Source organism: Lonchura striata, chromosome 1A (assembly GCF_050655825.1).
Source record: "Lonchura striata isolate lonStrDom1 chromosome 1A, ASM5065582v1, whole genome shotgun sequence".
NCBI lineage: Eukaryota > Metazoa > Chordata > Aves > Passeriformes > Estrildidae > Lonchura > Lonchura striata.
The window spans coordinates 46,055,980-46,069,085 of record NC_140741.1 but is presented as its reverse complement, the minus strand read 5'-3'; the positions used below and the strand labels follow the sequence as shown (position 1 = coordinate 46,069,085).

At 40.6% G+C, this 13,106-nt stretch overlaps 1 protein-coding gene across 6 annotated transcripts in view; it reads right to left on the bottom strand.

Annotated features, from left to right (window-relative positions):
• TBK1 (TANK binding kinase 1) overlaps window positions 1–11,989 on the bottom strand; it is a 28,389-nt gene extending 16,400 nt beyond the window's left edge. Inside the window, exons 1-7 of one of the 6 annotated variants that reach the window (XM_085570154.1) lie at window positions 11,867–11,989; window positions 7,850–7,970; window positions 6,029–6,169; window positions 4,966–5,095; window positions 4,222–4,403; window positions 3,268–3,428; window positions 1,288–1,398 (exon numbers count right to left, since the gene is read on the bottom strand). In XM_085570154.1, the coding sequence (XP_085426280.1) occupies window positions 1,288–1,398; window positions 3,268–3,428; window positions 4,222–4,403; window positions 4,966–5,095; window positions 6,029–6,169; window positions 7,850–7,936 (812 nt within the window). In that variant the 5' untranslated portion in view covers window positions 7,937–7,970; window positions 11,867–11,989. The other 5 variants (XM_085570158.1, XM_085570156.1, XM_085570157.1 and 2 more) reach the window with 5 other exon arrangements.
• Window positions 11,990–13,106: the final 1,117 nt, after the last annotated feature.

Here is a 13,106-nt window from a genome sequence, read left to right as displayed (position 1 = left end):
GATTAGCAAAGACTCATTATTTAAACTGTCAACACTAAGAATTCATCCTGATTGAGATGGGGCTAAATAAGTACTCTGCATATGCAGCTCCAATGCTGCAAAAAACGCTGTGCTACCTATTGCCTTACAGTTGTTACTGCTCTAGGAGAAAGGTCAGCTTAAATTTCTTGCATATCTACCTTGAGCATCTGAATGGTAAGGAACTTTATGGATCCCACTTGTGCATTACCATGAACAACTTCTCCAAAAATTTTAACATTATGTACACATCAAGCCCGCATCGAGCAGAACTGGTAACATTCTGAAGCAAGCTGCAGTGGCTTGCAAGCACACTGCTGACTGCATTAGAGGTTAGTGGATCCTGTGTTCAAACTCACTTTAGTACTAAACTTATAGCACTGAATACTGTTTGAATGCTATTTAAAAGTATTACTGTAAGCTGATGTTCAATGAGAAAAAATTTGCTTCCTTTATAATTTCAAGCAGTTCAATTGTATAGAATAAGCAGAGGAGCAAATGAGCAGTATCATGAAAAACACATACAAATTGCAATTTTGCACATTCTAAACTAATGAATTCACATAAACTAGACTTTGACTCCACATCCCTTAAGAATGCACATATTTGGCTTTCAGAAAAGTTTGCTTCTACAGTTTCTTCATAGAACAAATTATTTCCTTCTTTACCATGAAAGATTAGTAACTTTAAAGTATGGAAGAAGTCTCAGGAAGAAAAATGGGTAAATGGGTTATGGAGGTGTTTTCAAAGTCATACCAAAATCAGATCTTCCATGGCTCTTCCTACTGAATATTACGGATATATGAAGCAAAAATATGATGATAAAATCGAAAAGATACAAGTATGCATTAAAATGCACTGATGACCTTTTTCCCTAGCAAAAAGTAAGCCTCTGAATTGTCTTTGTTTATAATTTCCTTCCTACTGCCTAATCTTTGTCACGTCTGAAGTCACATTCTTGCAAGAAATGAGGGCCATCAAAGTTATTGACTCTTCATTCCTGAAGGTGGAAAAATGCAGTAATAGTATTTCTTCTCAAACCACATGAGGTGTGCTCATTTGTAAATTAACATCATAAAACTATTTGGACAGATGGGAAGGAAAAAAACACTTCATAACCAAATATCAGACTGTACTCATGTACTGAAGAGTTCAAAGAAAAAACTGCATCAGAACCCTGCACCAAAGACACAATCCCAGAAAATAACTGGAAAAGCCAAATCAAGTGACATTGAAATATTTTGTGAACATTTCTAAGTTCAAACTTACTTTGAAAGGCTACAAGAAACAGGCATCTCCCAACTCCACTCAATAGGTCCATTTTCTGCTTTCTGTATTCCAGAAATAGCACCAGAAGGCTTTCCAGTGATTATTTTATACCTGCAATACATTACAAAAATAATGGAAACTTCAACTACTACCTCTTATACATACATAGGTTGAGTAACTAATCCCCAAAGGGGCAGCAAAAATGCAAATTTAAATGACAGGTTGGCCTAAATTTGTAGACGGTACGATAATTAGGAAGCTTCATTTACAAGCTGGCAGAGCAGCGCTAAAAGAATAAATAACAAAAAGCTATGCTGCAGAATCAACTTTGTCTACCTCAGCCTTGGGGAAAATTTCTGGAGGTATTTCCAGCACACTGAAGGAAACCAAAGGTTTTCACAAGAGTTAATTAATCAAAGTCAATTTACTTCAATTTACACATTACCATGCTAACTTCTAGCATGTTCCACAGCAACAGAGAACATTTAGCCACCACAAAGTGGCTTGGGCATCAAGAAGGAACATCCAGAAATCTGGACATAATTTGGCATTGTTTAACTTTGTATTGCACAGGCAACTATTTCTCAAATTTTTCATGAAACAAATGAGGATCAACAGACTTTTTGCAGCAGAATATTTCAGTTGTGCTTTCTCTTCCTGGAGGACAAGATGCATATAAAACATCTCTCAAGCAGCTACAGCAAGAATTCTTATGTGAAAAAAATCACAAGATGGACAATTTCTTCAACTAAGAAAACTGGAGTCAGTTTTACATAGAGCATCAGAACAGAGGTATTATTGATGTGTTAGAGGTTGGAAGTATCACCTTGCTTTATTCTTAAAATGCAACACAAAGCAAAACAAAATAGAACCAGTCTAAGATGAAACAGGATATTAAGACAATTGTCACATCATAGGCATATCTTCTGTTTTCCATTCAGGAGCCATCCCTATTATTTTCATCTGCAGTCCACAACTATACTACTCAAATGTCAGTCTCATTGGTAGCGCATCCGTTTCAAGACTGCTGGGTAAGACCATAATTTAAAGGACAACAAAAATTTGCAGCACTGAAACCCCATTTCAGAATACCATAATTTTGCCTGAGTATCCAAGTCATATAAACAGCAGTGCAACAGACCAGCCTAGTGCCATGCTGAAAGAAATATGAGTGGAAAAACACCAGTATTTTGGGGGAGTTAAATTCAGGTCTTTCTCAATTTAAATGCTTAATTCATATCTTAAGGTGCCACACAGTAAAATCCTTGTTGAAGCAAGATGTTTCTACTGATCTTGGCCGGCATAGAGCTAAGTTCCTTCATAGTAGTGTATGGTACCATGTTTTGGATTTGTGACCAAAACAGTGTCAATAACAGGCACGTTTGGCCATTACTGAGCAGTGCTTACACAGCATCATGGCCTATTCTACTTTTCTACTGCCCCACCAGCAAGTAGGCCGGGGAGCAGGCAAGAAATTGGAAGGGGATACAGGAGGACAGCTGACCCAAGGGATTTTCCAAACCATATTGCTCAGCGACAGAAGCTAAGGAGGAGGTGGGGAAGAATTTGCCAGGGTGCATTTGATCAGGGACTGACTGCGATCAGTTGCCTACTTGTAAGCAACTGGGGATTTTTCTGCATTACTTGTTTTCTTGGTTTTGTTTCCCTTTGGGTTTAAGAGGCAAGGGTTGCTGTTCACTGTGGAGCTTTTTTTTACTTATTAAACTGTCTTTAACTCAACCTATGGGTTTTTGCACTTTCACCCTTAAAATTCTCTTCCCCACCCCACTACAGAGGAATGAGTGAAGAGCTGTGTGATGTTCAACTGCCTACTGGGGTTATACCACAAGAGAGTGCATTTCCTTAAATATTTTCACAGTTTTAAAGTTTACTATATGTGTGTAGGATTCATTGGTAAAAAGCATTTCAAGGGCTGATTTCATTTACCAACAGATAAAATTCTCCTTCTAAATTACCTACATCACTTCCTTGTTTCTACGAGGTCCTTCAAAAGGTCGGAAAGGCAAACTCCCTGTTGCAGCATGGTAAAAGGTCACCCCTATGCTCCATAGATCAACTGTTGCTCCATACTTTTTCTGATGCTCTTTTCTCAAAACTGCTCGCTCATACATATCAGGATGCTAAAGAGAAAAAAAAATTACAATTGCTTCATGAAACTTTATAAAGAAAAACCCCAATCTATCCTTTCACAGCAAGGTGATTTTGTCAGACTAAACTTTCAGTTCTTTAAAAAAGAAAATCTTTCTTGTATCATAGAAGTTGTTTAAGCTATTCTGACAAACATCACTATATTCCTAGGTATTACTATCACTTCTATTAAAAAGTTTGCAAAAAATATTTTAAAATTCAGCTGAAGAGTAAATACTAGTATAAAAACCACTAAAAAAGAGTAGAAATTCAGTATTCCTCCAAATGATTTTGAAACAACAGAAACTAAATGGAAAAAAGATCCATAGCAGAGTTATGATTCACATGTGGAAAAACATGTCAGGAAGAAAATCATACTAAGGTGCTTGCCTTGATACTTCTCTACCTGAATCTCTTTGGTTAGCCAAAGTTTCACATGAACCTTAACTACACCTAGCGTCACCTAAGTAGCTCAAACACAAACTAAAACACATCTACAGAGATAAAAGCAAATATATTAATAACTAAAATATCATTTTTCCTCCTTTCACATAAGGCCAGTTAAAGCTGGACCTGGAAATTATTTCAAGGCTGATGTATTTACATCAGCAGAAGATAGCACAACCCAGTGTGAAAAAGTCTGGTGGAGAGTTACAAAAACAATTGTAATAAAAAGGTTTAAATATTAATTCCCAATAACCCGACCTTGACCTATTCAACTAAAATCATGAACAGCCTCAGGTTTCAAACATATACTCAAGAGAAAACTAAATTATATGGGCTTACTAAATACTCTTCTGTGCCATAGAGAGAAACAAATTGTTCATCATCTTCAAGTTCTCTTGCTGCACCAAAATCTGTAAGTTTGTAAACAGACTGCCCATCTTCACCTATAACACGCATTATATTGCCTGGCTTGATGTCACGGTGCACTATTCCATTCTCACGGAGATGATTCATCCCAGCCACTTCAATTGAAAAAATAAATACAGAATTCATGTACACACTGTGACACAGACTGTGCAAACACTGAATTGTAACTGATGCTAGGAAGACATGCTTATGTTCTCATTGGGAAATGGGAATGAGAAGGGACACTTAATTAACAGAAAGACTATGACCACAGATTGCTTTTTTCTTCTTTCCAAACAGCTAAATTACAGCATTTCTTGCTCTCAGTAACATCTTTCCCATAAAGTAATTTTTATAGCAGGTAAATTAGCAGGAAAATTTTATACTAGGTAAACACAGGTAAACCATATTATTTTTCTAATTAACTCTTCTGAAATTATCACTAGAAGTCTGTTCAATATGTGAAAAATAATTATATCAATACTTTACACAGAAATGGCTTCTTAATGCAGATACCTATACCAACATAGATATAAATATGTGATTCCATATGACCATATTAATTAGTTCAATTAGTTGACAGTCATTTAAATTTGTCTCTTGTTGTTTCAAGGTAAACAAAACAAGTATGAGATTGTTTCAGTCAACAAATTAGACCAAAGAGCTAAATCTACATACCCACATCTCTCAAAACAATTAAGAACTCAGACTCTGGCAAACCAAAGGCATTAGACGGCTCCTCTAAAACGGTGTACAAACTCCCACATGGACAAAATTCCATAACTAGTACTTTGTGTCTAGTAGTTGTCTGAAAAAAAAATCAAAAAGAGATTAAGAATCTGACTATTGTGACACCAATGTCAGAAACCACCTACAACCACAAGATCTTACTTTCAAAAAAGAAAAGTAAAATCTATAGTTATATCACAATTTCCGTTCTGCTGATCTTCAAAAGAAGTGCAGGTGGATTTTTATATTGTTTCATGTATTCCAACTTGGAGAGGGGAAAACTAAGAAACCCTCAAATTCTAGGCAATAGCAGGTTGACAGCAGTATTGACAGGTGGACAAGTGAGAAATTACACACCACTAGTGCTGAGAATATCAACTATGCTTCTTTACTCATTTCATCATCTGGGTAATTTCAACTCATCAGTCTCAGTTTCAGTTCAGCTGCTCCAATTTACACTATTATACTACTGTATAATACTACTGTATTATACTACTGTATAATAGTATCCTATGTCATCATTTCAGTTGGTTGCAAAGGAAAGGCATAAAATTGTCAGCATTACTGAAACACCTTCAACTATAAACAGTTCGATTATTCAACTATGAAATATTAAAACAGGTAGATACCTTAAAAATCCTTATTCAAGATAAAGGTTAGGACAGTGGCTTCTTGAGATAAGATTCATTACCTGAGCCTACACACTGAAGGTGTTTACCCTACTGAAAGCAAGCATATTCTTTCTTACAGCAACAACAACAACAAAGAAGAAAGAAAACCAAAAGGTGGTGGTGGTTGGGTGGGAGTATTTGTATCATCATATATGTTACCATTCTTTAAAAATGTAACTATACACTCTATAGTTGCAGATAAAACAAAAAAACAGTTACTGCAGTTACTTTCACTCATATCAGATCACAACAATTCATTACCTCTTCCTCAATGGCAAACAATTTGACAATATTCTTACTGCAGTTACGTTCACTCATATCAGATCACAACAATTCATTACCTCTTCCTCAATGGCAAACAATTTGACAATATTCTTATGATTTAGCTTCTTCAATACTTCAAATTCTCGCATCTGAACATCCACAGGACGAAGGAAACTTATACTGTTAAATACTTTGACAGCATATAAATCCCCAGTTTTCTGTTGAAAACAAACAAACTACTCATCAAACAGAAGCAAAAGATTGTAAATGTACACATAGACATTATGTAAGTATTTTGAGATTTTCTATTGTACATGTGAGTATAATCAGACTAGAAATATTTCAAAATACTACCTTGTGCTAAGATGGAAATAAAGACTCTGCTAAAAAAATAAAATTGCATTAGTTTAATATAGACCAGAACCAAACAGACTAGCTGAATGGAAATTCATTAGATCACAAAATCTAAGTGTTCTTAAAAAAAAGAACAGTTAGTATAAGAAAGGCTACACATTTAAGAATTACTCCTAAGCTTAGCTGAAAAATATTTTTTCAGCAAGAGTTACTTGCACTAATCAATGACAGGCACACACATACTTGGCTTGCTTAAGTTAAATGACAATTTCTGCTAGGTGAACACTGCTCTCTCTTTCTTTACCGTTCTGTTTATACTGATAAACCAGTATTTTGTTTTTTCCAAAGGCAGTTTCAAGCACTACATGCCATTCATGTAAAATCCCAAAGTAGCTGAAACCCACATAATAAGTGTGAGGAGCACAATCAAGAGCTTAATCAGACTTAACTTCTCCAGAGGGACTAAGCCCCAGCATGCTCAGGCAACAATGCCACCAGCTGGTATCACATCTCCTGTTCCTCTCAGGGCAAAGCATCTTCCTTGCCCACTCTAGGAATAAGCTTGCACTAGCAGTTTGTGCAAAAGATTATTTCTAAGGACACAGCCTTCCTGTGTTTAGACAAGCAAAGGAAGTGCTTTACAGCACACTCACAATGCACTACTGGTGTCCAGGTAAAAGCTTTCTCCTGTGGCAATGAGCTGCAGGTCACAGGCTCAGACTAGTGAGGGTGATGACAGGTGCTAACATGGTTTACAGGGATTCATTCTGTGTTGAAATTCACTTACCCAGAAAAGCACATTAACTGCTAAATTATTGCTTAATGCTGTTTCACACTTGTATGTGGAACACAGAAACAATGTATCTTACAAATCACTTTGTACTGATTTCACACAGACTATCATTTCTGTAAGAAACATTCACACCTATACTTATCTTTGCTTTGTGAAATTCATAGCAACAAATGACCTACACAAGTAAGGTCCTCTTAGGCCCTCACTCAGGTTGCAACATACACTTAAGTGTATCATTTTCAGGGCAAAAAAATTACTATTTTGCACTGATTACTCAAGACATTTAAAAAGCTTTGACTTACACACAACAACTAACAACAGCTTCATCCACTACAATAACAATATTTCACGTAAAAGAATAATAAAAATCACCAAAACAGATTTTAAAAGAACAAATAAAAAGCAATGAAAAGACAGTTTAACAAAGACATATAATAGGATCATGTAATAGAAACTGGTAGGTCACTTGTTTCTATTCAAATTCTTGAATAAGGTTTTTTTTTTCCATAAAACTGAATAAAAAGTAATGAAGAATTACTAACAGCTAATATTTTACAAGGAAAAATACTACAACATTAAGAACAAATCCTTAGAATCTAACTACAGAACTCTAATTCAATGGACAAATACTAAAAATTAAAAACGAAGCATGAATAATTACACAGACACATTTCATTTGCTTTAGGCCTAAATCTTGAAGTTTTTTTGTTAATTTAATGATACTACTTGCATATGAAAATTCCTCACAAACCTTCTGTCGCCCCCGGAAAACATTTGCAGTCGCTCCCTGTCCTAGAATGTCAGACAACAGCCAGAGGTAATTTGAAGTGCTCTGCATCTTTGCTTTTTGATCAGACAGTTTTCCTTTTCACCTTAAAAACAGAAGGTTCAATACACTGAATTATAATTTAGTAAAATACATGAAAATGACTTATTTAAATTAGAAGGAAATACAAATGTCCAAACCCCAACTGTAACTCCTAAGATACCGAGAATGAAGAACAACCAAGTAGAGGCATAAGAGGTGAAACATGGAAACAAAAATAAGCCAAACAATCAAAACTAATGCTATTCACACAACACCTCTCTGCATTTAAGGTCTGCATTCCCCAGTCTTTGTTTGAAAGGTCAACTGGAAAGGTGAAAAATTTATAATCTCTTTACTGTCGTACATGGCGCTGAAATAATCAAGTAACAAAATATATAGAAAAGGGGCAAAAACACGTGCACAATGTCTCCTACAGTTAATCAAGAGCTGTAATTGAATTCCATTATTCTATACATATGTCAAAGAACATTCATTAGTGATGATGGTAGATATGTATACAGATATTTTACATCACTTTGGCTCTGGAAGTTGCATTTCAATCAAACCATAAAGGAGCTGGACTAACTACACATGAAAAACTACTTTTACACGAGCTCAAAAAAAGTCACCATTGTCACAAGCATTTTCATCCACTTGCAAGAACCAGCAATTACTATTGAAAGAAATTAAGGGACATTTCTCTCATTTCTAAAATATCATACTGGGTATGTCACAACTACAGAGACAGCCTGGCTTCCTGACATATGAACTGTCAAATACTCGGATCTTCACAGATTCAAAAGACAGAGGAAAAAAAGTTTCATTAAATTAAAATTATTAACATAAAATAGAACATTAGAACTGCCAGCTTTTCCTGTTTGCCAAAACAGCAGGAGCTGCAGGTGCATACACCTTACATTAATTTTGCCATTAAACCTAGCAAAAGGCTATAAAATCAAAGATGGAGTTCCCACACCTAAAGAATCTGCAGAGCAAAATGGCAACTGGACCAGGGAAGCTCCTGCAGTGGAGGTCTTTGCTCATCTTGGCAGGGGACACCGCATGTTACTTGCACATGACAGGTGACAGGAAACTGTTGACTATACTCAAAGCAAGAAGCCTTTCCTGTAACTGTTGAAGAAGAGGCACGACAGAATTTCCCTTATCGGTTACCAGAAGCTGACTGGCTCTTTCTGAGAGCTCCCTGGTGCACAGGTGACACAGGAGCCTCACGGTGCGCACCGCAGGAGAGCGGAGGGAGCCGCAGGGCAGCGCCTCTCCCCGCCTGCCCCGGAGCCAGCGGGAGCGCACCCCGCGCCCTGCTCCCGATCCTACCGGGCCACCCTGCAGACACAGACGTGTTCTCACCATCCGAGCACACTGCTCTACCTGTAGTGACTGCAGATTGCACGCTTTCCTTTAGCTGTTCGCTTATGGGAGATGTGAAGCTTCTTGCAAAGCTGTCCCAAAACATCCAAGCGTACAGAATGCAAAGACACAAAGCAAAGACCTGACATTACAGTTAGAGTCATGCAGCAAAATCTAGATAAAGTTCTTAACGCCTCTGTAAGGGACAAAGGTTTTATGTCAAATCTAGACAACAAAAAACCCCTCTAACACCCCATTCCCAACCCTGACAATTCTTGGTTAACTCTGACAAGACAATCTGCAATTGTAGAATGACTTCTCCCATTGGGCAACTACTGTAGATGCCAATGAGCTATCTACAATGCAAACACAGAAGGTATGGAAGAGAGGTTTCAAAGAAATAATGCACAGCCTGCTCTATAAACCATCTGTAAAATCTTCAAGTTAAAACATTCCTCTCATAATTAAACCCCTGCTTCAAACAGGCCAGCTGGCACATTACCAGTAAGCATTTATTTGGTGATTTACTTCAAAACAACATTCATAGACTCATAGCAAAGCGCAGAAACATAAAGAATCCTTTCTAATCAGACAGAAAGTGCACAGAAATTCATCATCAAATCTATTCAAATAAAACCCAAAATTAGCAGCCCATCAAGAGACCGAATTATTATTACACTTCCCAAAATTAATAAAGATGAGGTAGCTTATGTACAAGATCAGCTCTTTTTCTTTACCTTCTTACTCTATAATTAAATATGCACAAAGGTCAATGGATGAAAAAACAAAGAACATGATTGCAACAGATGATCTTCAGTATCATTCAGCGTATATTAAGAATAACCCCAGACCAGAAAGTCATTTAATGGATTCTCAAGGTGTGGTGTTTTTTCACTCTTAAAATTATAAACATAGCAATATTAATCCCAGGGAACATATTATGTAGCAAAACAGAGTCAGTAGTGCACTATTAGCCCTTTTTTGTTAAAAGGGTACACTCTTTTTGGCAGTCTTCACTTTTAAGGTATAATGTTTCATTCAGCTTTAACTTTCAAATTATAATAATTAGATCAAATAAGTTAGGCCTCCTTAATACTCTGTGTTCTCTAACAAAGTCATAACTGATCTTTGCTACTCAGAATCTCAAGTTTTCATTTCTTCCACTATATTCTTAAATCAAGTTACTAAGGGTTTCCTATTAAAATAAAAAATAATTAAAAAAAAAAAAAGAAAGCTCTAACTGTATGACTGATCTGTCACTAGACTTAATGCTGAACTTTCTATTTTTTCACATCTCACTTATGGTCACTAAGTCTGGTATTAGAGAAGTCAAAAGCTTCTCCTGTACATCTAAAGAAATCTCTCCACCTAGCAGTTAGATTTATTGTCCCCCCCATGACTCATTAGTATAGGGGCTTGGGGGCTACTTTTTAGGTGTTTTTTATTGAAGATTTTTCTGCTTCTGGTCATGCTACTACTCTTTTAATTTATTAGCAGAGGGGATCGTAATAAAAAAAGACTGTATTGCTAATGCAGTTTTTTTAAAACTCCCAATGCTTTGAAGCAGGAGCACTGACTGCTTCTAATGAATATTAAAAAATTTTCTGCTACCTCAGGCACACGGGATAAGCACACAAAGCAGGTATAGCTCCCCTGTTGACAGCTGCAATACACAATTTTGCCAGGCAAGCAGGGACAGATGATGAAGTTTAAGTGATGGCTCTTTCTGTTTACAGGCAAGAGTCTATATGCCACCAAAGCCAACAGGCAAGGTGCTGAGGTTCCAAATAAATGTTATTCACAGTCTGTTAACTAATAATGCTTTATACTCCCCTGTATGCTCTCTCTCAAGGCTTAGAAAGTAAGTTTCTTCCACTAAAGCTCCTGCTTCCTACCCCTGTAGGAACCTCCTTAGGGAGTTTCCAGTCCAGCAGCTGGCATCTCAATCACGGAAACACCCTGCCCTTGGCCACACACGGTGCTGCTTGAACCCGAACATTCTTCCAAAGGCACACAAAAAAAAAAGGCAAGCCTGGCTCCAGCGCTGCTCATCACCCCTGCTCTAGGCATGTGCAGTCCGTACTGCAGGCAGAGGACTCGGCCTGTCTGGAACTGCAGCTCCTGGAAACCAACCGAGGGCCACGTCCCTGTCTCGCCGGGTTGCGGGCAGGCACAGCACCGGGGCTCATCCCCACAGCAGGACGAGATTCCCGACGTAAAACTTTAGCGACTCCTACAGCCACAAAGGCGTCGCCGGCTCCTGAGGCACATTCACGGGGACAGAAGTCAGCGAGACGGGGGCAAGGGCCGTGCCCCGGGCACGCCGCAGCGGCCCGGGCCGGCCGCGCCTGGTCCCTCCCGGACGGCACGGCCGGGCCCGCCGCCTCCTCGGGGCGCGCCGCCGCCGCCTGCGGCCCGGCAGCTCCCGCCAAGGCCCCGCCGCCGCCCGGGAAACTGGGACCATCGCGCCCGGCGGCCGCCGCGTCCCCTCGGCACCGGCGCGGTGGCGGCGAGGGCAGGCGGCCGGCGCTGCCCGCCTCTGCCCGGCCCTCCGCGGCCACCCCCGAGCCCGCCCTGCCCAGCCCCACGCACCAGCCGCCTGCCGCCGGCCTGCCCAGCGCCCCGGCCGCTTCCGGCTTCCTGCCGCGGCGCGGGGGGCGGGCCGGGCCGGGCACCGCCCGGGCGGCGCGGGGGGCGGGCCGGGCCGGGCACCGCCCGGGCGGCGCGGGGGGCGGGCCGGGCCGGGCACCGCCCGGGCGGCGCGGGGGGCGGGCCGGGCCGGGCACCGCCCGGGCGGCGCGGGGGGCGGGCCGGGCCGGGCACCGCCCGGGCGGCGCGGGGGGCGGGCCGGGCCGGGCACCGCCCGGGCGGCGCGGGGGGCGGGCCGGGCCGGGCACCGCCCGGGCGGCGCGGCCGGCTCGCCCTCCCCGCCCGGCGGAGCCTGCGCGGCACCTCGCGCGCTGGGGCCAGGCTGCGCCGCCCGCCCCCGAGGCGGTGAACCGCGAGACGGGAAGATATCTGGGAAACGTGGGAAAGTGGGAGTGCAACGTTGGATAAAAGCGGTCACTCGGGTGTTTTCGCTGGCGCGGTGTTCCCGACGGGCTCAGAGCGTTTCCGGGGAGGGGCCCGTGGTGATTTTTTTGCTGCGTAATCGGTCCGGCGGAGGTTTCGCTTCTTCGGCTCCCCCGGAGCCGCCTCTGCCCCCGCTCCGACCGCGGAGCCGGAGCTGTGGCACCGCCGCCTCCCCACGGCGCTCAAGGGATACCCAGGAGAAATGTCTTCCTGCCCCGTGTAATTGCTGTTTCATCTCGTTAAAACCTTACGAAATCGTGGCAGTTTTCACATCCCTTCTCCCGCTCAATTGTTATTGAAATGTTTTAAACATTTCATCATCTCGGCTAATTTATTCCTTGCTATGTGTTTTTTGTCTGTCTGGTAATGTTGCTGTTCCAGTAAATGATCTGTATAATGAAATATTGATAGCTTTATAATTTATGCATAATATAATCTGATCATAATTATAGTGGGAAAATAGTGAAAAGATTTTTTCTTTTCCTTCCAAGACGATCCCTCTTCTGATGCTCTATTTCCTGCTTGGAGTTGCCATCTTCCCAAACCTTGGAAGTATCTTCTCTTGAGGAACTGACTGCAGCCTCTTGCTGACAGGCTTTCTTTGTTGTTACTATCTTACCTTCCATAAATTTTATCACAAGTTCAGGCTTTCTCTGCTTCACTTGTTATAGGGCACTAAGGTTTTTCCAAAGTTATCCATAGTGAAACTGATAAATTTACTTTGATGCCTTTATGGTCTTAATATAAATGCTTAATTTAT